Source organism: Nerophis lumbriciformis, linkage group LG33, assembly GCF_033978685.3.
Source record: "Nerophis lumbriciformis linkage group LG33, RoL_Nlum_v2.1, whole genome shotgun sequence".
NCBI lineage: Eukaryota > Metazoa > Chordata > Actinopteri > Syngnathiformes > Syngnathidae > Nerophis > Nerophis lumbriciformis.
Genome location: NC_084580.2, coordinates 23761900 through 23784863, shown reverse-complemented (window position 1 = coordinate 23784863; position 22964 = coordinate 23761900). Strand labels below are relative to the sequence as shown.

Below are 22964 nucleotides of genomic sequence, written 5' to 3'. Positions count from 1 at the left end.
TGTCCCTTTTGGGGTCGCGGGGGGTGCTGGAGCCTATCTCAGCTGCATTCGGATATTGTCAATTATCAACACACAGCACATGATTTATGAAGGTAAACAAATGTAACAAACAATCCTTGATGTGATGATTAAAAAATGAGTGAGTCATTCAAATATATATTTGGTATCATTTTTAAAGTTTAAGTCCCAACGAGAGAGAGAGAGATTTATTGATTGATTGATTGATTATCGGCTTACGGTACAGCATTGGCGTTGTTAGGCATATTTTAGGGGGGCTCAAGCCCCCCTAAAATATTCTTAAGGCCCCTTAAATAATTTGGTGTTTTTTGTTTTTTTTTACAAATACATGCCGGCATAGTCATTATAAAGTGGCCCGAATATGAGTTTAAATAAATAATCATATAACCTGTTATTATTCACCCAGTTTCCCCTCACTTCGTAGCGTAAGGTAGAGAGCCCCTTTAGTGCGTCGGTATCCAATCCATTCCACTTGTTCATATAGAAAATGCCCACATCACTCAAATTCCAGTCTGCATTTTCTCTGCGACCTTGCTTGCGGTCCTGCAGGTGTACGAAGCACATTATCTTCCTTTACAATGTCACGGCCAGGGCGCATTGGAATGCGTCCTCATCCTTGCGCGCTGCAAGAATCGCGGGACACGCCTACGACTGTGGCGCACATCCAGGGACGCGCCGCGCGCGTCTCCGCCCTGCAGCTGCTGCCAGCTGCAATCACTTACCGGCAATCATCACACCTGCCTGGAATGAAGGAGCTGCCTTCATAAGCCTGGACATCTTGGCATGCCGGCGCCGGAATATAGTCTTCAGTTGGTGTTCAGTAAGCTATTCTTCTGATGCTTGATGCAACTCGCTTTATGCTCTCTACCTGTCCTCTCTGTGCTTTCCCTGCGTTGATTGTCGTGTCCTCCCTCACCCCGCAGTTCCCTGTGTGCATCCCCGAGTCAAGCTGTGCGTCTTGTGCTCCCGGATCTTCCCTGCCTGCCCCGTGCTTCCTGGTTTCTCGACTCCTCGCTCGCCCCGGACTACGACGACTCGCTCCTGCCTCTCGACCACGCTTCCGCCCCTGGACCACCCTTGTCTGACAGCCCCGCTCCTCTCAACACGCACCTCCAACACTTACGGTAAAAACGTTCCAGTTAAATACTACACATAGTCTTACACCTTACACACTCTTGGATTTTGTCAGACTCCATTTCCTTAGTTCGTATATTTAGTATTGTTTTATTATTATATATATTTGGACTATATATATAATAAATGGTTGAACAGTACTGTCCTCTAGTGTCTGTCGCCGTCACCTCCCCTGCAAACCTCAACATACAATGAGTTAAGCTGCACAAAACCTTGTGTGTGCAATTGTAAATAATTTAGTTTTTAAGTTTTGTGTTTCTTGTAGAATCTATATAAAGTAATATACATTAGCCTATTGTTAAAATAATGAAAAAAAACATTATTAAATATATTTGTTTTATTGTATTGTTACATTAATAGCTGTTGTATTATTATAGGATGGCTTGTTAAGCATTTCATAGGATTTTCAGAGGGAGGAAAAAACAAGACATTTAATATAAAATGTAAAATGAATAAATGCATTAAAAAAAAAAGGAAAAAAATGGTTAAAAGCCATCGTCCCGGGGAGCATTTCATTTCGTCCCGTGCATTTAAAAAAAATAATAATAATAACAATGAATAAGTTCTAGGTCTTTGTTTGCCGTTTGTGAAGTTTTGTGCTTGCGCGTAACGTTCGCTCGCATCCTGTGCATCTCCTGGGGGCTAAGCCCCCCTGTCCTTAAAAGCTAGTGACGCCCCTGCGGTACAGAAGACAAAGTTCCGGCCAGGATCCTTGACGTCATATGCAACCCAGCTCGTGCGAGCTAGATTTTTCATACGCAAAAGTCGCTTTCTTAAAGTGAAACCCAATTTCCTACATAAAAATATTAATTCAATCTTGGAAAATGGTAAAAAGTACAAACAGCCTAAAATGTATATCTTTATTGGATAAATTAAAGTTGTTTTAAACAAGCCCAGTTTTTATTTATTTTATTTACTTGTATATGTATTTTCATTTTAATCTCATTTGTATTGTTTCTTTTTTTCAAAGTCTGGTTGGAATGAGCATTGTATTTAATTTGATGTATTTTATATTCCTACGTAATTGTTTAACTTGCTGTAAAATATTGAATCGTATTGTGTTGAAAGTGCCTTGATGTGTGTGTGCATTGTGTATGTATGTTCAATTATTACAAAAATACAAACAATAACAAATAAAATATTTTTTTGTGTTTTTAAAAGAGTGTTTTAAACGCTTAGACGCTACAATATGACTTATGTAAAATGTTCATCTTGTTGTTGTGTATTGTTCCTATAAAGTTTGTGTGTGTATTATAATAAAGCTGCTTCAAAAAACATGACGTCACCCTCGCTAGATTCACTTTTATTCTTGTAATGATGACATGACTTTTATTTTGTTAATATTCATGTGTTAGCTGCAGCGGAGGAACTGCGTGGCTGTCAAATATTTGTCTCCTCCTCCAGAAACTTCTGTCAAGTCACGTGATTTCCCGATTTTTTATAAAAGCTCGTTTCCGCCTTGGCGTCCATTTCATGTTTACTCGTCAAGCAAGTTGTCGTCGCCTTGTTTTTCTCTGAGGATTAAAACTAGAAACTTTTTTATTGACTTGTGCACTTGTGACATTTAATGATGAACTTGCTGTTCGTCGTTCTCCTAGTTGTACAAACACACAGCGTGACGCCTGGTAAGTCCACTTTCTTGACAACTTTATACACCTCATTCCTACATGCTCATTTCATCCTAAATACTTCTTCTCATTATTATTGACGCTCTTCTCTTTTCACCAACATCAATCAGTCAATAGTTTGCATCTTCATTTGTTGCTCAAACTTTTCATGAGTCAAACTTGTTCAAGTTGTCTCACTTTAACAGCAAACTACATCAAACTTTTTACTTTAGCATTTCCGGTTTCACTTTTAAATAGGAAAATAACAATAATTAATCCAGGAAACAATCAGTAGTATCAGTTATAAGATGAGATGTAGATCAGAATCATTTAATATACACAAAAATTACTCTATTGTTGGGATTTATTCTGAAATAATGGATATAATTGACCCCCAAAGGGACAAGCGGTAGGAAAATGGATGGATGGATTATTGTTTATTGTTTATTGTTTATTGAGGATCCCCATTAGTCGACGCACAAACGCCAGGCTCGTCTTCCTGGGGTTCTTTTCAAAAGTACAAAATAAAATAATACACAGATCCATCCATCCATCCATCCATCTTCTTCCGCTTATCCGAGGTCGGGTCGCGGGGGCAGCAGCCTAAGCAGGGAAGCCCAGACTTCCCTCTCCCCAGCCACTTCGTCCAGCTCTTCCTGTGGGACCCCGAGGCGTTCCCAGGCCAGCCGGGAGACATAGTCTTCCCAACATGTCCTGGGTCTTCCTCGCGGCCTCCTACCGGTCGGACGTGCCCTAAACACCTCCCTAGGGAGGCGTTCGGGTGGCATCCTGACCAGATGCCCGAACCACCTCATCTGGCTCCTCTCGATGTGGAGGAGCAGCGGCTTTACTTTGAGCTCCTTCCGGATGGCAGAGCTTCTCACCCTATCTCTAAGGGAGAGCCCCGCCACCCGGCGGAGGAAACTAATTTCGGCCGCTTGTACCCGTGATCTTGTCCTTTCGTTCATAACCCAAAGCTCATGACCATAGGTGAGGATGGGAACGTAGATCGACCGGTAAATTGAGAGCTTTGCCTTCCGGCTCAGCTCCTTCTTCACCACAACGGATCGATACAGCGTCCGCATTACTGAAGACGCCGCACCGATCCGCCTGTCGATCTCACGATCCACTCTTCCCTCACTCGTGAACAAGACTCCGAGGTACTTGAACTCCTCCACTTGGGGCAAGATCTTCTCCCTAACCCGGAGATGGCACTCCACCCTTTTCCGGGCGAGAACCATGGACTCGGACTTGGAGGTGCTGATTCTCATCCCAGTTGCTTCACACTCAGCTGCAAACCGATCCAGTGAGAGCTGAAGATCCTGGCCAGATGAAGCCATCAGGACCACATCATCTGCAAAAAGCAGAGACCTAATCCTGCAGCCACCAAACCAGATCCCCTCAACACCTTGACTGGGCCTAGAAATTCTGTCCATGAAGGTTATGAACAGAATCGGTGACAAAGGGCAGCCTTGGCGGAGTCCAACCCTCACTGGAAACGTGTCCGATTTACTACCGGCAATGCGGACCAAGCTCTGGCACTGATCATACAGGGAGCGGACTGCCACAATCAGACAGTCCGATACCCCGTACTCTCCGAGCACTCCCCACAGGACTTCCCGAGGGACACGGTCGAATGCCTTCTCCAACTCCACAAAACACATGTAGACTGGTTGGGCAAACTCCCATGCACCCTCAAGGACCCTGCCGAGAGTATAGAGCTGGTCCACAGTTCCACGACCAGGACCAAAACCACACTGTTCCTCCTGAATCCGAGGTTCGACTATCCGGCGTAGCCTCCTCTCCAGTACACCTGAATAGACCTTACCGGGAAGGCTGAGGAGTGTGATCCCACGATAGTTAGAACAAACCCTCCGGTTCCCCTTCTTAAAGAGAGGAACCACCACCCCGGTCTGCCAATCCAGTGGTACCGCCCCCGATGTCCACGCGATGCTGCAGAGTCTTGTCAACCAAGACAGCCCCACAGCATCCAGAGCCTTAAGGAACTCCGGGCGGATCTCATCTAACCCCGGGGCCTTGCCACCGAGGAGCTTTTTAACTACCTCAGCAACCTCAGCCCCAGAAATAGGAGAGCCCACCACAGACTCCCCAGGCACTGCTTCCTCATAGGAAGACGTGTTGGTGGGATTGAGGAGGTCTTCGAAGTATTCCCTCCACCGATCCACAACATCCGCAGTCGAGGTCAGCAGAACACCATCCTCGCCATACACGGTGTTGATAGTGCACTGCTTCCCCTTCCTGAGGCGGCGGATGGTGGTCCAGAATCGCTTCGAAGCCGTCCGGAAGTCGTTTTCTATGGCCTCATCGAACTCCTCCCATGTCCGAGTTTTTGCCTCTGCGACCGCTGAAGCCGCACACCGCTTGGCCTGTCGGTACCTGTCCGCTGCCTCAGGAGTCCTATGAGCCAAAAGAACCCGATAGGACTCCTTCTTCAGCTTGACGGCATCCCTCACCGCCGGTGTCCACCAACGGGTTCTAGGATTACCGCCACGACAAGCACCAACTACCTTGCGGCCACAGCTCCAATCAGCCGCCTCGACAATAGAGGCGTGGAACATGGTCCCTTCGGACTCAATGTCCAGCACCTCCCTCGTGACATGTTCAAAGTTCTTCCGGAGGTGGGAATTGAAACTCTCTCTGACAGGAGACTCTGCCAGACGTTCCCAGCAAACCCTCACAATGCGTTTGGGCCTGCCAGGTCTGTCCGGCATCCTCCCCCACCATCGCAGCCAACTCACCACCAGGTGGTGATCGGTAGACAACATCATTTCAAATAGGAATTGTTCAACATGAAACTAAACAATCAAATGTTGTTTTTCTGCCTTTTGTCTTTCAGTGATTCATTCACTCAAGTATTTCACCACTGCATCCTCTCAAGTTCCAAACTTCCCAGAGTATGTGAGTGTTGGTTATGTTGATGAAGTTGAGATTAGTTACTATGACAACAACATCAGGAAAACAGAATCCAAACAGGACTGGATGAACAAAATCACAGCAGAGGATCCAAATTACTGGCAGATACAAACAGAGAACAATTTTGTTAAAGAACATGTCTTCAAAGACAACATTGAAAAAGCCAAGAAGCGTTTCAACCAAACTGGAGGTTTGTTTATGTTGAACTTTCTACTATTCTAATATATTTGATATTTGTATACTGTATTAAAAACACACATTACTGCACTGATATACCTTGTCTCTGTCCATCCCATAATAACCTACAACAAAGACATGTAGTGTGTTAGTTTCACTCTGCTTTACAACACTTTGTGTCTCTCAGGTGTTCACACTTTCCAGATGATGTCAGGATGTGAATGGAATGATGAGACTGATGAGGTTAAAGGTTGGTTACAGTACAGTTATGATGGAGAAGATTTCATATCGTTGGACATGAAAACATGGACATGGACTGCAGCAAAACAACAAGCTTTCCCCTCCAAACTCAAGTTGGACCAAGAAATACGTCAACTAGACTACGATAAGTATTATTTCACTAAGGAATGTCCTTCTTACTTGAAGAAGTATGTGGAGTATGGGAAGAAGGTCCTAATGAGAACAGGTAGAAGCACACCTTGTACTTTCACCTTTTAACATGTTAGCACTCCCCCTATAGGAACATTACTGACATTACACTTTATACTCTTTTCTCTTCACCTCCTTTTCTCTACATCTTTACCTCCATTCTCTCCATCGTTACCTTCATTCTCGCCTTTTCTCTCTCTTTACCTACGTTTTCTCCTTTTTTTCTCTTTACCTCCATTTTGTCCGTTTATCTCCATCTTTACCTTCATTCTCTCCTTCTCTCCATCTTTACCTCCATTCTCTCCTTTTCGCTCCATCTTTACCACAAATTTCTCATTTTTTCTGCATATTTTCTTTCTTTTCTCTCATCTTTCCCTTCATTTTCTCCTTTCTCTCCATTTTTACCTCCATTCTCTCCATTTCTCTTTCTTTACCTTCATTTTCTCCATCTTTACCTCCTTTCTCTCCATCTTTACCTTCATTCTTGCCTTTTCTCTTAATCTTTACCTCCATTCTCTCCTTTTCTCTCCATCTTTACCCTCATTCTCTCCTTTTCTGTCCATCTTTACCTCCTTTCTCTCCATCTTTACCTTCATTCTCGCCTTTTCTCTTCATCTTTACCTCCATTCTCTCCTTTTCTTTCTCCATCTTTACCTTCATTCTCTCCTTTTCCCTCAATCTTTACCTCAATGTTCTCCTTTTTTCTGCATCTTTCCCTTCATTTCCTTCTTTTCTCTCCATCTTTCCCTTCATTTCCTTCTTTTCTCTCCATCTTCACCTCCATTCTCTCCTTTTATCACCATCTTTACCTTTTATTCTCACCTTTTCTCTCCATCTTTACCTTCATTTACTCCATCGTTACCATCATTCTTGCCTTTTCTCTCTCTCTACCTCCGTTCTCTCCTTTTATCACCATCTTTACCTTTTATTCTCACCATTTCTCTCCATCTTTACCTCCATTCTCTCCATTTCTCTTTATCTTTACCTTAATTCTCTCCATCTTTACCTCCTTTCTCTCCATCTTTACCTCCATTCTCTTTTTCTCTCCATCTTTACCTTCTTTCTCGCCTTTTCTCTCTCTTTACCTTCATTCTCGCCTTTTCTCTCTCTTTACCTACATGTTCTCCTTTTTTTCTATCTTTACCTCCATTTTGTCCGTTTATCTCCATCTTTACCTTCATTGTTTCCTTTTCTCTCCAACTTTACCTCCATTCTCTCCTTTTCTCTCCATCTTTACCTTCAATCTCTCCCTTTCGCTCCATCTTTACCTCAACAATTTTCTCCTTTTTTCCTGCATCTTTTCCTTCTTTTCTCTCATCTTTACCTTCATTTTCTCTTTTTCTCTCCACTTTTACCTCCATTCTCTCCTTTTATCACCATATTTACCTTTTATTCTCACCTTTTTTCTCCATCTTTACCTCCATTCTCTCCATTTCTCTTTACCTCCTTTCTCTCCATCTTTACCTCCATTCTCTCCCCTTTTCTCCATCTTGACCTTCATTATTTCCTTTTCTCTCCGTCTTTACCTTCATTCTCTCCTTTTCCCTCCATCTTTACCTCAATTTTCTCCTTTTTTCTCCATCTTTGCCTTCTTTTCTCTCATCTTTCCCTTCATTTTCTCTTTTTCTCTACATCTTTACCTCCATTCTTTCCTTTTATCACCATATTTACCTTTTATTCTCACCTTTTCTCTCCGTCTTTACCTTCATTTACTCCATCGTTACTTCATTCTCGCCTTTTGTCTCTCTCTTTACCTACTTTTTCTCATTTTTTTTCTATCTTTACCTCCATTTTGTCCATTTATCTCTCTTTATCTTAATTGTCTCCTTTTCTTTCCAACTTTACCTTTATTCACTCCATCTTTACCTCCATCTTCTCTCCACGTCATCCTCCATCCACACGTCACTTCCTGGGCAGAGCTTCCGGAGGTGTTCCTCCTCCAGAAGACGCCATCCTCTCCGGTCAGCTGCATGGCGACAGGTTTCTACCCCGACCGAGCCGACTTGTTTTGGAGGAAAGACGGCGAGCAGATCTTCGAGGACGTGGAGCACGGAGAGCTGCTCCCCAACCCCGACGGAACCTTCCAGATGTCGGTGGAGCTGAAAGTGGAGGTGACGGCCGAGGTGGAGGGCAAGTACGAATGTGTGTTCCAGCTGTCTGGCGTCGAGGAGGACCTGGTCACCAAGCTGGAGAGAAGAAGCATCCTGAGCAACGCAAGCCATGAAGGTGAGAAAGACACATGTTGAATAGTGTCAATGTAACCACCTGATGTTCCTTCATGGGACTTATGAAGCAGCTGTCAAACAAATCAATCATACCATACCAACAGGCAACGTGAGCCTCACTGCCACGCTGGCGGTCCTCGCTGTGGTGGTCCTCTTGATCATCATCATCATCTTCATCATCAAGCGTCGCCGAAGCAGACAAGGTGAGGGACACAAATGTTTCCTCTCTGCTGTCATTCATGAGATGTGAATTTCACCTGCTTTCTCTTTCATTTCAGCCGAATACGATGCAGCTGGTAAGTAAAACATCTTCTCTTTCTTGGAAAGCATAACAATAAACAAAGCAGTGGTGAAGCATCACTCACACACTTTGTAAGTTTACCCCCACAAAGATTGAAATATCATTTATTACATATTCATCTTTGTTATACACCTTTATGTCAGGTATATTCAATATAATATTGACTTTCTGTTTCTCTTACCATCAAAATCCTGGATTGTTGGTATCTTTGTAAGGGTCAACTTGCAAACTTCCTGTTTTAAGGTGTGATGTAGACACGTGTTACAAGTTTAGCAGGAAAATAAAAGCTTCCCTCCATTAGGAGTATCTTGATACTGGTGTAAGCGCACGCAATAGAAAGTATCACAGACAACTTTTGATGAGTCGTCATGATAATGAACATCAAGGGCCTGATCTACTAAAGGTTTGTGTATTAAAATATGTGCAAACCTCATCTACTTAATTTGTGTGCAGAGTCTCTGGAATGAGCAAAATAGAGAGCACAATCCATTTAGCGTGTCTGTCTTCATGTATGTGCAGAATATATGCTAATTATCAATCCCCCACAATAGTAGGAGGAGGAGATACAAATGTAACTAAATGAGGCAATTCCTGAAGGAATTGTGTGTGAATGCTCCAATGCTGAAGTTGAACTGAAATGCTGACAGAATGTAGTATGAATGTAAGAATAGTTTGAATGTAAGAATAGTTTGAATGTTGAAGAGTTTGAATTTCCAGAAAAACCGGAATTTGGATTGAAACTTGGGAAAGTGTTAGTTTGAATGTCCAGGATGAGAGCAATGTGTTAATGTTGGAATGATTTGAATAGATTGAAAAATGTGGGAATTGTGCAACTTGGAAAAATGTCCCATCCATTTCAATAGGAACTTCCTGGAAAATTGGGAATGTTTTGGAAAATGATTAGGAGCATGAATGTCCTGAACGAGCAGAATTTGTTGGTGTTGGAATTGTTTGAGTAGGGCAAGAAATGTTGAAGTAGTAAATGGTATCAGGGAATTTTGGGAAAATTTGCATTTTTTTGAAAATGGTTAAAAAAAACGTGAATGGTCTGAATGAGTTGAAATGGTTGGTGTTGGAATTTTTCAAATCGGTCGAGAAATGTTGAAAAAGTAACATGTTGAATTGAGAAATAGTATTCCTGGAATTAGTTTTTTGTCCTGATTAAGAGGAATGTTTGACAGTAGAATGGTTGAAATGCGTTGAAAAATGTGAAAGTAGTCGCCAGAAAAAAGGGTGGAAATGGGGCTTTGGAAAACCAGGAATTCTGGAAAATCCTGAAATTGTTTTTAACTTGGAAAAAGGGAAATTTGAATTTCCAGGAAGGTGGAATGGTTTAAATAGGCAGAAAAATGTGGAAACGGTGGAAGTTTGAAAAATGGCCAATTCATTTTGAATGGGAAAAATGTCCTGGAAAACCTGGAATTCTGGGAAATCTGGGAATTTTTGGAATTTGTCAAGGGAAAGCCCGCGATTCTCAAATAGGCTGAACAGTTTGAAGTTGGAACGGTTTGATTCGGGTGAAAAATATGGAGGGTAGAACGCGCCAAAATCTTAACAAGAAGAAGAAGTTTAATAATAAATAGATGCATTTTGGTGTAGAAAACCACATGTGAATGTTTGGAGCATTCACACAATTATTTAGCATCTCACACAGAACAGACTCAAGAATAAAGACCAAGAAGCCAGCTAAAAAGAAGAAGATGAAATGGGCAAAGTGAAAGGAAACCGAGGCATGGCACTAATGGGACACTTACCTGACTAAGACACTGGAGGGCTGCTTGCACATGAGCCTTGAAGCCAAGCTTAAAGGCCTACTGAAAGCCACTACTACCGACCACGCAGTCTGATAGTTTATATATCAATGATAAAATCTTAACATTGCAACACATGCCAATACGGTTAACTTACTAAAGTGCAATTTTAATTTTCGCGCGAAATATCCTGCTGAAAACATCTCGGTATGATGACGTCACGGATTGTGGAGGACATTTTGGGACAGCATGGTGGCCAGCTATTAAGTCGTCTGTTTTCATCGCAAAATTCCACAGTATTCTAGACATCTGTGTTGGTGAATCTTTTGCAATTTGTTCAATGAACAATGGAGACAGCAAAGAAGAAAGCTGTAGGTGGGAAGCGGTGTATTGCGGCAGGTGTTGTGCCGGATAACGCACCCCCGCCGTAGAATGCACCCCCTGACTGTTGTGCCGGATAACACAGCCGGTGTTTCATTGTTTACATTTCCGAAAGATGACAGTCAAGCTTTACCATTGGCCTGTGGAGAACTGGGACAACAGAGACTCTTACCAGGAGGACTTTGAGTTGGATGCGCAGACGCGGTACTGTGAGTACGCATGCAGCTGCGGCTTCCAAACGTTTGATCGCTTGCCCGTACGTGCGTGCCGCTATGTGCATGTCACGTACGTAACTTTGGGGACTTTGGGGAAATATATGTGCTGTATGAACTTTGGGGAGGTGAACGGTACTTTGGGCTGTGGGATTGAGTGTGTTGTGCAGGTGTTTGAGTTGTATTGGCGGGTTATATGGACGGGAGGGGGGAGGTGTTTGTTATGCGGGATTAATTGGTGGCATATTAAATATAAGCCTGGTTGTGTTGTGGCTAATAGAGTATATATATGTCTTGTGTTTATTTACTGTTTTAGTCATTCCCAGCTGAATATCAGGTCCCACCCGCCTCTCACAGCATCTTCCCTATCTGAATCGCTCCCACTGCCCTCTAGTCCTTCACTCTCACTGTCCTCATCCACAAATCTTTCATCCTCGCTCAAATTAATGGGGAAATTGTCGCTTTCTCGGTCCGAATTACTCTCGCTTTTGGTGGCCATCCATCCATCCATCTTCTTACGCTTATCTGAGGTCGGGTCGCGGGGGCAGCAGCCTAAGCAGGGAAGCCCAGACTTTCCTCTCCCCAGCCACTTCGTCCAGCTCCTCCCGGGGGATCCCGAGGCGTTCCCAGGCCAGCCGGGAGATATAGTCATCCCAACGTGTCCTGGGTCTTCCCCGTGGCCTCCTACCGGTCGGACGTGCCCGAAACACCTCCCGAGGGAGGCGTTCGGGTGGCATCCTGACCAGATGCCCGAACCACCTCATCTGGCTCCTCTCGATGTGGAGGAGCAGCGGCTTTACTTTGAGCCCCCCCCGGATGACCGAGCTTCTCACCCTATCTCTAAGGGAGAGCCCCGCCACCCGGCGGAGGAAACTCATTTCGGCCGCTTGTACCCGTGATCTTGTCCTTTCGGTCATGACCCAAAGCTCATGACCATAGGTGAGGATGGGAACGTAGATCGACCGGTAAATTGAGAGCTTTGCCTTCTGGCTCAGCTCCTTCTTCACCACAACGGATCGATACAGCGTCCGCATTACGGAAGACGCCGCACCGATCCGCCTGTTGATCTCACAATCCACTCTTCCCTCACTCGTGAACAAGACTCCGAGGTACTTGAACTCCTCCACTTGGGGCAAGATCTCCTCCCCAACCCTGAGATGGCACTCCACCCTTTTCCGGGCGAGAACCATGGACTCGGATTTGGAGGTGCTGATTCCCATTCCAGTCGCTTCACACTCGGCTGCGAACCGATCAAGTGAGAGCTGTAGATCTTGGCCAGATGAAGCCATCAGGACCACATCATCTGCAAAAAGCAGAGACCTAATCCTGCAGCCACCAAACCAGATGCCCTGACTGGGCCGAGAAATTCTGTCCATAAAAGTTATGAACAGAATCGGTGACAAAGGGCAGCCCTGGCGGAGTCCAACCCTCACTGGAAACGGGTCCGACTTACTGCCGACAATGCGGACCAAGCTCTGACACTGATCATACAGGGAGCGGACCGCTGCTGGTGGCCATGATTGTAAACAATGTGCAGATGTGAGGAGCTCCACAACCTGTGACGTCACGCTACTCGTCTGCTACTTCCGGTACAGGCAAGGCTTTTTTATCAGCGACCAAAAGTTGCGAACTTTATCATCGATGTTCTCTACTAAATCCTTTCAGCAAAAATATGGCAATATCGCGAAATGATCAAGTATGACACATAGAATGGACCTGCTATCCCCGTTTAAATAAGAAAATCGCATTTCAGTAGGCCTTTAACCAGTTTGGAGACTTAGTCTTAGACTAGTCAGGAAGTAGAAGAGCAGAATTCTGCTTCTGATTGAATTGCCAGCTGAAAAGATGTGATATGAGTGAAGATGCACCTTCTGGATGGACTTCCTTCACCAGAGTGAGGTGTTGGCTTAGCATGAGCAGCGTAAGCAGCTCACGGTGCGTTTTGTGCTCCCACAGCTGGTGACGCTGGTAACGAGCTCTCAGAGAGACGTGAAGGCTGAAGGCTGAGTGAGACACAGCAGTCGGCACACAGTGAGGACTTTTCTTTTTCATGCACCTCCAAATGTTCTTCTGACTTTGTGTGAAGATGATGTTCACTCTGCCACATGCTAACATCTGCACTTGGATTCACCTGCTTTGCTGAGTCATCTTCTTCCTCCAGGATGCTTTGTGCACTGGAACACAGAGAGATGTCTCCATCGCTGAGGGACCTCATCACACTTGGACATTTATGCACTAATTGCTCCTCATCTCATCCATCATGTCTTCTTTGGCTCTTTATGGCTGAGAAAATCTGCATTTTTCAACAATATTTTGCCAGTCAATCATGTTGATGTTGATCTTTGTGTCCATGTAGTTGTGATGTCATCATTTGGGGCTCATGTGTCATCACATTGACAAGGATTTCTTCTTTCCTTTTCAAACCAATAGACAGCTGCTTATCAGTGAATATCACCTTGTGTCACATGGCATCATTATTTCTACTAATATTTTGGAACAATAGTACCATTTTTAAGTACTTTAGTATGTTAATGTTAATTGTTTATGTAACATTTAAGAATGATGATTATGAGAACTGCTGTCCAGTTGTTATATCTTGTTTTCTGATGACATTAGTCTCATTTGCAATGCAGTTGCACTTCCAAGACCATTAGATGGCAGCACTGTATAACTATTTATGGTATATTGTCAAACTAGAAAGTGGCTTTTTTTCAGGAAGAGGAATTTGTTAGGTTGCGCCCTACAAAGATTCAATACTGTAAGTATTGTCCTCATTACACAAAACTGTAAAATTCTAACTATAATCTTCGTTGTAGTTTCCTTTACCAAATTCCAAGGTGTTGAAGTCGCCATGTAAAATCGCCCATGCTAATAGTAGCCTGTCTATGGCTAATCCTATGTAAATTAGCATTTAAGTTACCGCATTTTGAAAGAGTGTAGCATTACTTTACTTTTGAGCGTTTTTTTTATGAAGCACACTTTGTTGGTGTTGAAAATGGCAACATGACTTAGAAGGAGTTTGGCTGAGTGCTGCTTGAGTGATTGTTTACGTGTTTAGTCTGAAAGCAGACATGACCAGTCTGAAACCGGACATGACGTCACATGCAACAAAGGTATCCAACTATGGCACCGTTTGATTTTACGTGAATTGATAGTACCGAGGGAATTGGGTCATTACCTACAAAAGCACTGAATTGGGTAGCCAACCCTACCAGTTAGTGTGACGGAGGGGGACAGTGACACAACATTTTTATGACAAAGCGTTGCAAAATATTTATATTTTTTTAAACAATTTGCTGTTTTTCCGTTCCTTTTTGCATCGTCATATTTTTGCTTGATTGCCAAAGATGGCGAGGATGTCATTTAGGAAGTAAACAAGGTAGGCCGTTCATATACTCTTGAATATTCAGTGTTTTATGTGTGCTATGTTTCATGTACATTCTGGCTGTTTTATTCAGTAAAAACTTGTCAAATACAATCCTGTTTTGGAGGTGGTTTGTCATTACACACATGATAACACTTTTAGCTTGCAGTCATGCAAAACAAGTATTAAATGATCTTAAGCCTTTACCATGTCCGAAAAGTCAAAAATATTTTGTCAAATGTCGACAGAATGAATGAATGACAGAGCTCTTTATTAAAATACAATATTTAATGAAAATCACAGCAAATTTAAGAGAATCAAATAACATAATTCACCTGTTCTTCTGTTGATGCTGTAACCCCTTCCAGGATTCTAGAACCCTGGAACGGGGGTATGTAGTGGAATTTCTGACCTGAGAACCATATTTCGTGTCTGTCAAGAATGTCTGCTCGTTTCTTTCTTTTCTATTCCGAACCATTAAAGGACCATATGTGGGTTATAGTTGAAGGAGTGGTCGGTCTGACCATTCTACAAAATGTTTTGATTGTTTATGGCTAAAGGATTCAATGAGTTTGCAGAATGAGCTGGTTCAAAACAACAGGACCTTGACGCATGAGGAAAACAGATAGAATGGCCAAGTGACAAGGGCTACGTGTGATTTGCTTGATTCTCGAGTTCTCCGGAGGACGTTTGTCTGTCTGCATGGACAATTCAATCCAACTCTGTACTTTTTGATTATGGCTAAATAAACCTTTTGGACTAAACTCACTTTTGTTGCTGTTTAAGCTTCGGACCATCCACCACAATGCTAGTAGTGGAATGGTATACACATCTGCTGTGTGTGACAGTGGGTGTGGGTATGATTCCCGGTCAGGATGGGAAGGTAAACATTGAGCTGAATCATCATGATTGTTGTGCTGTGGCGACCTCACATGGGAAAAAACTGAAAGACATTTACTGATTCAGTTCTGTTAATTGTGTTATTTTGCACTCCAACATGAATTATTTGATCATGTTTGTATGACCATGTGTTCTTATTACTCCAAGACATGTGTCTAATTAAATACAGGTGTCAGTCCAATAGTAAAACATGTTTTTCACATAAATAAAGAAGGCAAAAACAGAAAAATCACCATGCCAGTAGAGATGAAGACAATCCTGCCAACAAAAAGTTATTTTTCAGAGAGTTGTCAAGCCTACGTGTGATGGATGTGGCCTGCCAGTTAAAAAGTTTGCCCAGGATATTCTAGTCATTTATGCACACATGACATGTGTCAGTATCAACATATTACTTTGAATCACTTTTTGGCAACCAACAATTCATTGATGAAATGAATACATCCAAACACTTTATTGTTATGTATGATGTGCATGAACAAAGAACAGTTGATGTTGTATGTAGCTATTAAACAAGGAAGAGGTTTTCAGCACATCAACATCAACAAGTCCTTTAAAATCTCATTAATGTCACAGAAATGGCCAAATCTTTCACGTTTCGAACTGAGTAAAGGCTTAAGTAAAGGCTACTTTTGTTTAACAATTTTCTGCAGGCGAGCTACTTTTCAATTGATCAAGTCGTGGGGATCTACCTCATTCATATATATAATTTATATTTACTTATTTATGAAATATATGTTTTTGTTAACAAGTTAAAGGTGTTTAATGATAATGCAAGCATGTTTAACACATATAGTTAATATTGTTAACAAGTTAAAGGTGTTTAAAGATAATACAAGCATGTTTAACACATATAGTTAATATTGTTAACAATTAAAGTTGTTTAAAGATAATACAAGCATGTTTACAACATATAGTTAATATTGTTAATAAGTTACAGGTGTTTAAAGATAATACAAGCATGTTTAACACAAATAGATTCCTTTCTTTCATGAAGACAAGAATATAAGTTGGTGTATTACCTGATTCTGATGACTTGCATTGATAGGAATCAGACAGTGGTGCTGATAATGTCTGCATTTTCAAATGGAGGAGAAAAAAAAGTCCTCCTTACTGTCCAATGCCACATGAAAGTGGTTGGTTTTTGGCATCTTATTTGTTGTATTTGTTTCTCGCCTTCCAGGCTGTCGGTAATTTTTTCTTAATACTGATCTGGCAGCAGCCAGCGTCATCTCAGAAGACCCTCGGGTGCCGTGAATGTCAATCAAGTGACGAAAGTGACGTCATAGTGAAGATTTATGATCGCTCATTTTTAGGACTATTTTTTTAATGCCTGGCTGGCGATCGACTGACACACCCTCCGCGATCGACCGGTAGCTCGCGATCGACGTAATGGGCACCCCTGGTCTAGATAAACCTGCTTTCAAATCAACTTTAAAGAGACCGTATCTTGTATACTTTATATTTGAGTGGACTAAATATACTGTCATTTTAGCTGACTAAAATGTTGTGTAATGTGGTTGACTTCAACTAAATCAATTTAGATTTAGCAAAGAGAAACTATTGTTAGTCACCCTGAGACTCTCACTGAAACCTAATAATCAGGTGATAAATCTGGAGGTAATAATGGACTCAGACTTGAACTTTAACAGCCGCGTTAAGTCAATAACATTTGCAGCTTTTACCAGCTGAAAAACATTGCCAAAATCAGAGGAATAATGTCATCTCCGGTGGGTCTGCAACCTACGGCGTCATCATCTCGGGTGGGTCTGCAACCTACGGCGCCACCATGCACTCCGGTGGGCCAGCAGACGCCACTATGCACTCCGGTGGGCCAGCAGACACCACCATGCACTCCAGTGGGCCAGCAGAGGGCGCCACCACCATGCACTCCGGTGGGCCAGCAGCAGAGGGCGCCACCATCCTCTCCGGTGGGCCAGCAGCAGAGGGCGCCACCATCCTCTCCGGTGGGCCAGCAGCAGAGGGCGCCACCATCCTCTCCGGTGGGCCAGCAGCAGAGGACGCCACCACCATCCTCTCCAGTGGGCCAGCAGCAGAGGGCGCCACCATCCTCTCCGGTGGGCCAGCAGCAGAGGGCGCCACCATCCTCTCCGGTGGGCCAGCAGAGGGTGACACCATACTCTTGTCGGCCACAGATGTAGTCGTTTCACATGCGACCGCCTCGCCAATTGTGGCGGCGTTGAACTCGCCGTCGCCACCTGACTCTTCCCCGCTGGTTGCGGGGACACTTGGCCTGGCGGCCCACCTCCTTGTCCTCCCGCTACACTCCCGTGACTTTGGACTGTTTTTTTTTTTAGTGGGGGAGGGTTTCTAGAACGTCTGGTATCCGTTATGGGAAGGGGGGCTACTGTCAGGCTTGCCCCTGACAGTTTGGTTGTGTTTTAGTTTTTCCTCTGTGTTTGTTGTATTTCCTGTCAGCGCTCTTGTTTTGGTTCCGTTTCGTGTTTGTCTCCCTGAGTGCTGTGTCCCCTCAGCTGTGGCTGATTGACACCAGGTGTGGCCAGGTGCCAATCAGCCAGCTGCTATTTGAACCTGCCTTCCCATCCAGTCTGTGCTGGATTATTGTCATTTCAACTTGTCGTTCCTACCTGTCGTGTCGATGTCAGTGTAGCTGTATGCGGTAGCGGTAAGCTACAGTATATTCTGTAGCTGTTTGTAGCTTACTGTCTTTTTGTTCCTAGTCCCTGTTTGCTCAATCCCTGTTCCCTGTTTCCAGTTTGTCCTCCTAGTTCCTGGTTTGTGTTTTTTGTCTTTATTTCATGGACATTAAATCATGTTTTCCCGCACAATGCCTGCCGCCTTCTCTGCATCTTGCGTTTCGTCACCAACAACACCTGACAAGTTGCTATTGAAGCCAAGACCTGGAAGTGGTCCACAGACATGAAGACATAGATGCTGCTTACCACACTGCTGTCCTTTGGAAGCATGCATCATCACGGCCGCCATCTTGAGCAGGAGTAAGCCGTGTCTATTTACTGCATTAGTCCATTGAGACACAAGTCTATCAATCATTGAAATCACCTTATTAACTCGATTAACATTTTATTTGAATAGACTAACATTTTATGTATCGTTTTTATGAGACGTTTGGGGTCCCCTAGAAAGGTAACTTCCTGTTTGTCTAATGGTACGTCCCTGGGTCTGATCAACGCTTTACTTGTCTGTCTAATGGTACGTCCCTGGGTCTGATCAACACTTTACTTGTCTGTCTAATGGTACGTCCCTGGGTCTGATCAACACATCAGTGACCTCTAGAGGACGACGCCAGTAAATACACAACAATGTTACTATGTCTTACATTGTTGTATTCATATGTGTTTATTCATCCATCCATCCGGGGGCAGCAGCCTAAGCAGGGAAGCCCAGACTTTCCTCTCCCCAGTCACTTCGTCCAGCTTCTGCCGGGGGATCTCAAGGCGTTCCCAGGCCAGCCCGGAGACATAGTCTTCCCAGCGTGTCCTGGGTCTTCCCGTGGCCTCCTACCTTTTCGAACGTGCCCTAAACACCTCCTTATGCGTTCGGGTGGCACCCTGACCAGATGCCCGAACCACCTCATCTGACTCCTCTATATGTTTATATTAATATATGTTTATATTGTTCACAAAATGAAAGTCAAAATCGTTTAATGATCTTGAAAACTTTCCCTGTATTTACTGGGTGATGTGATCAATACCAACATGTACAGTAACGCCCACAAACACTTGCACTTTGTCTGCAAACTTCTTGTAAAAAATAAAATAAAAGAAGAATGTTGCTGAGCTAATGCCCCGCCTATCCTCCCCGGAACCACTAACGACTTCATCTGGGACACAGAGTACAAGACCAAAAGTGAAAGTCAGTTTTAAGGACTTCAACACAAACTGTATGCATTCTTTCTAACAGCCACTAGGGGGCAGTAGAGGTAACTATTCCAGCAAGGTTTTACAAAGTGCTTTACAAGGTGTGACTCAAATTGCCTACCTGGTCTGTGTGACTACACTCTGGCAACCCATGTTGTCTGATATAGTCCTCAAACATACATGTTGCTACTGTAAAGGCACGCTGGAAAAGGTTGACATAGCGTGTAAAGTCGTCCCTAACCACAAGTACACACCTGTTGCCCTGAGATGTAACAGGTAACTCAGGATCTGCCGCTATGAATATTACTATCATGTTGAAATGTACCATCTTTATCTTTCATGATGGTCACTGCGGTTAAATGGCTCTTTTGATTGATTGATTGAGACTTTAATTAGTAGATTGCGCAGTACAGTACATATTCCGTACAATTGACCACTAAATGGTAACACCCGAAAAAGTTTATCAACTTGTTTAAGTCGGGGTCCACGTTAATCAATTCATGGTACAAATATATACTATCATCATAATACAGTCATCACACCAGTTAATCATCAGAGTATATACATTGAATTATTTACATTTTAGTACAATATTTATAATCCGGGGGTGTGATGAGGAGGGTTTAGTTGATATCAGCACTTCAGTCATCAACAATTGCATCATCAGAGAAATGGACATTGAAACAGTGTAGGTCTGACTTAGTAGGATATGTACAGCGAGCAGAAAAACATAGTGAGTTCAGAAAGCAAAGGAACAAGTATATACATTTGATTATTTACATTTGGTTATTTACAATCCGGGGAGGTGGGATGTGGAGGGGGGAGGGTGTTAGTCAAGGGTTGAAGTTGACTGGAGGTGTTTTTTATTGCGGTTTTGAAGGAGGATAGAGAAGCCCTTTCTTTTACACCTGTTGGGAGTGCATTCCACATTGATGTGGCATAGAAAGAGAATGAGTTAAGACCTTTGTTAGATGGGAATCTGGGTTTAACGTGGTTAGTGGAGCTCCCCCTGGTGTTGTGGTTATGGCGGTCATTTACGTTATGGAAGTAGTTTGACATGTACTTTGGTATCAGGGAGGTGTAGCGGATTTTATAGACTAGGCTCAGTAAAAGTTGTTTTACTCTGTCCTCCACCCTGAGCCAGCCCACTTTGGAGAAGTGGGTAGGAGTGAGGTGTGATCTGGGGTGGAGGTCTAAAAGTAACCTGACTAGCTTGTTCTGGGATGTTTGGAGTCTAGATTTGAGCTTGGATCAAGCGTCCAGTCAATGTTTGGCTTTACCGTGTCTAATTTCACATTTCACTTTCCTTTTCTTGGATGCTTTGCCACCAGAAGATTCAGCCTCACACTTTTCCCCTCCTCCCACTTTTAGTACTTTGGCCACGGCGAGTCAATCACATGACTTGTTTCAGCTTTAGTTTTTACTTCCTGATCCAACCCTGGCTTGGAATTTAACCATGGCTTGGAATCTAACCCATGCAAGGCAGAACTGCCAAATGTGGCTGACTATCATAAACAAAAATAAAACTATAAGATGTGTGAAGTCAGCACAAAGCGTCAGATGGACAGAACAAATGTACCAAAGTCAAAGTTTCTTCTGCTTGGAGACGGCACATATGTAACATTAACATACACACCTTGATGAGTTACCCACTAGATTTCTAAAGTCTGTTCTGAGCAGTTTGTCCTTCATCTAGTTAACGTCTCACTTCAGACTGGAACATTTCCAAAGGCCTTAAAGGGGCTGTTAGCAACATTTACACAGATGTCTAGAGGGCGCTAACTTTCCAATTTATTTCACACAGCATATCCCTCCTTCTTTCAGCTTCTAGGCCGTAATGGTGTAACTACATACGTACGTAACACATGCATTAGCTTTGGGTGCTGTTAGCTAATAATAGCGATTTGGATAGTTAGCGGTAGCTAACTCTCTTATCTATCTTAACAATAACATGATTGCAAATTGTTTGTTGCCTCTTTTCGACTGCTTTTGTACGTGTGCACCTGCCTCTGCATGTACGTGTTGACGAGACAGGGTGAGTGACCGCCGTAAACACCAATCATTTTTTAAGGACTGGTAAATATGTTTATTATACAACCTTAGTAATTGTAAAAGTAATAGTCTTTATGCCACAACAACAATCTGCCCATGTCAAACCTGCCATTTTTGGGCAAAGTCCTGAATAAAGGTGTCTCCCAGAATCTGGTGATGTGCAATACCACTGATTTTTACTCAGATCCGATACCGAGTAAAATCTAGGCTGGTATCGGCAATACGGGTTCGATACTGATACTTTGTGCAAATGTACTTAATGGGTCTGGTAATGTTTAAATCAGCCGTATTGAAATTTACCGCATGCCTTTGGAAAGAAGAGGTGAGAAGAGTTTTTAAATGAATTACCGCCGGTGCGCTAATTTAAGGAAATAGGGTAGGCATAATAATGTGTTAATTCCACGACTGTATATATCCGTATTGGTAGGTAAGAGTTGGACAATATCGGATATCGGCAAAAAAGCCATTATCGGACATCGCTAATTTTAATAAGTGGTATGACTGTGGGGCAGCACGGTGGGAGAGGGGTTAGTGCATCTGCCTCACAATACGAAGGTGCTGAGTAGTCTGGGGTTCAATTCCAGGCTCGGGATCTTTCTGTGTGGAGTTTGCATGTTCTCCCCGTGACTGCGTGGGTTCCCTCCGGGTACTCCGGCTTCCTCCCACCTCCAAAGACATGCACCTGGGGATAAGTTGATTGGCAACACTAAATTGGCCCTAGTGTGTGGATGTGAGTGTGAATGTTGTCTGTCTATCTGTGTTGGCCCTGCGATGAGGTGGCGACTTGTCCAGGGTGTACCCCGCCTTCCGCCCGATTGTAGCTGAGTTAGGCTCCAGCGCCCCCCGCGACCCCGAAGGGAATACGCGGTAGAAAATGGATGGATGGAGGGTATGACTGTGTGAAGTCAGTCGGTAGAGCTTCTGTAACTAAGACAAATCCACATGTGTGACACGTTAGCCTGGTGAGAATGTTTCTTACCACCCAGCCACCAATGTATGTGACACGGTTGTCCGGTAAGGGACAGTTCTGAGGTGGTGTTCAGTTGGCAGAGTCATGCTGGACAAGAACTCTTGGCACCACGTCAAAGGCATCTGGAATGTTGTCCTCCGAGTCCTCCGTCATAGGGAGGATCTTAGTGTTGTCTTGTGCTGTGGCATTTCCAGTTTTGCTGGGTTCAATGCCAGCTTGGCCTAGATTGAGTGGAATTGCTGTGTGTTGTTGCAGCCTCCTGTTTATAATAAGAGAAGAGTACATCAATAAGACACCCTCATCTTACATTATTATTGACATATACATATATAGTTATTAATATTGTATTTCTTGAAATGCCTTATGCCTATATAAAAGATGAAACAATTAAAATGTTTCTCTTCATTTCCATCCATCCATTTTCTACCGCTTGTCCCTTTTGGGGTCGCGGGGGGTGCTGGAGCCTATCTCAGCTGCATTCGGATATTGTCAATTATCAACACACAGCACATGATTTATGAAGGTAAACAAATGTAACAAACAATCCTTGATGTGATGATTAAAAAATGAGTGAGTCATTCAAATATATATTTGGTATCATTTTTAAAGTTTAAGTCCCAACGAGAGAGAGAGATTTATTGATTGATTGATT

At 43.3% G+C, this 22964-nt stretch overlaps 2 protein-coding genes across 4 annotated transcripts in view; one reads left to right on the top strand and one right to left on the bottom strand.

Moving 5' to 3' along the window:
* LOC133575696 (uncharacterized) overlaps positions 1-22964 on the bottom strand; it is a 459465-nt gene that overhangs the window by 213428 nt on the left and 223073 nt on the right. The window lies entirely within an intron of this gene.
* Positions 2640-14469, top strand: LOC133575782 (major histocompatibility complex class I-related gene protein-like). The gene is made up of 8 exons (XM_061928608.2): positions 2640-2777; positions 5617-5883; positions 6058-6336; positions 8217-8525; positions 8629-8727; positions 8803-8820; positions 13126-13200; positions 13331-14469. Exons 1-7 carry the CDS (start codon positions 2720-2722, stop codon positions 13167-13169), a joined length of 1074 nt encoding a protein of 357 aa, XP_061784592.1. The 5' UTR covers positions 2640-2719; the 3' UTR covers positions 13170-13200; positions 13331-14469.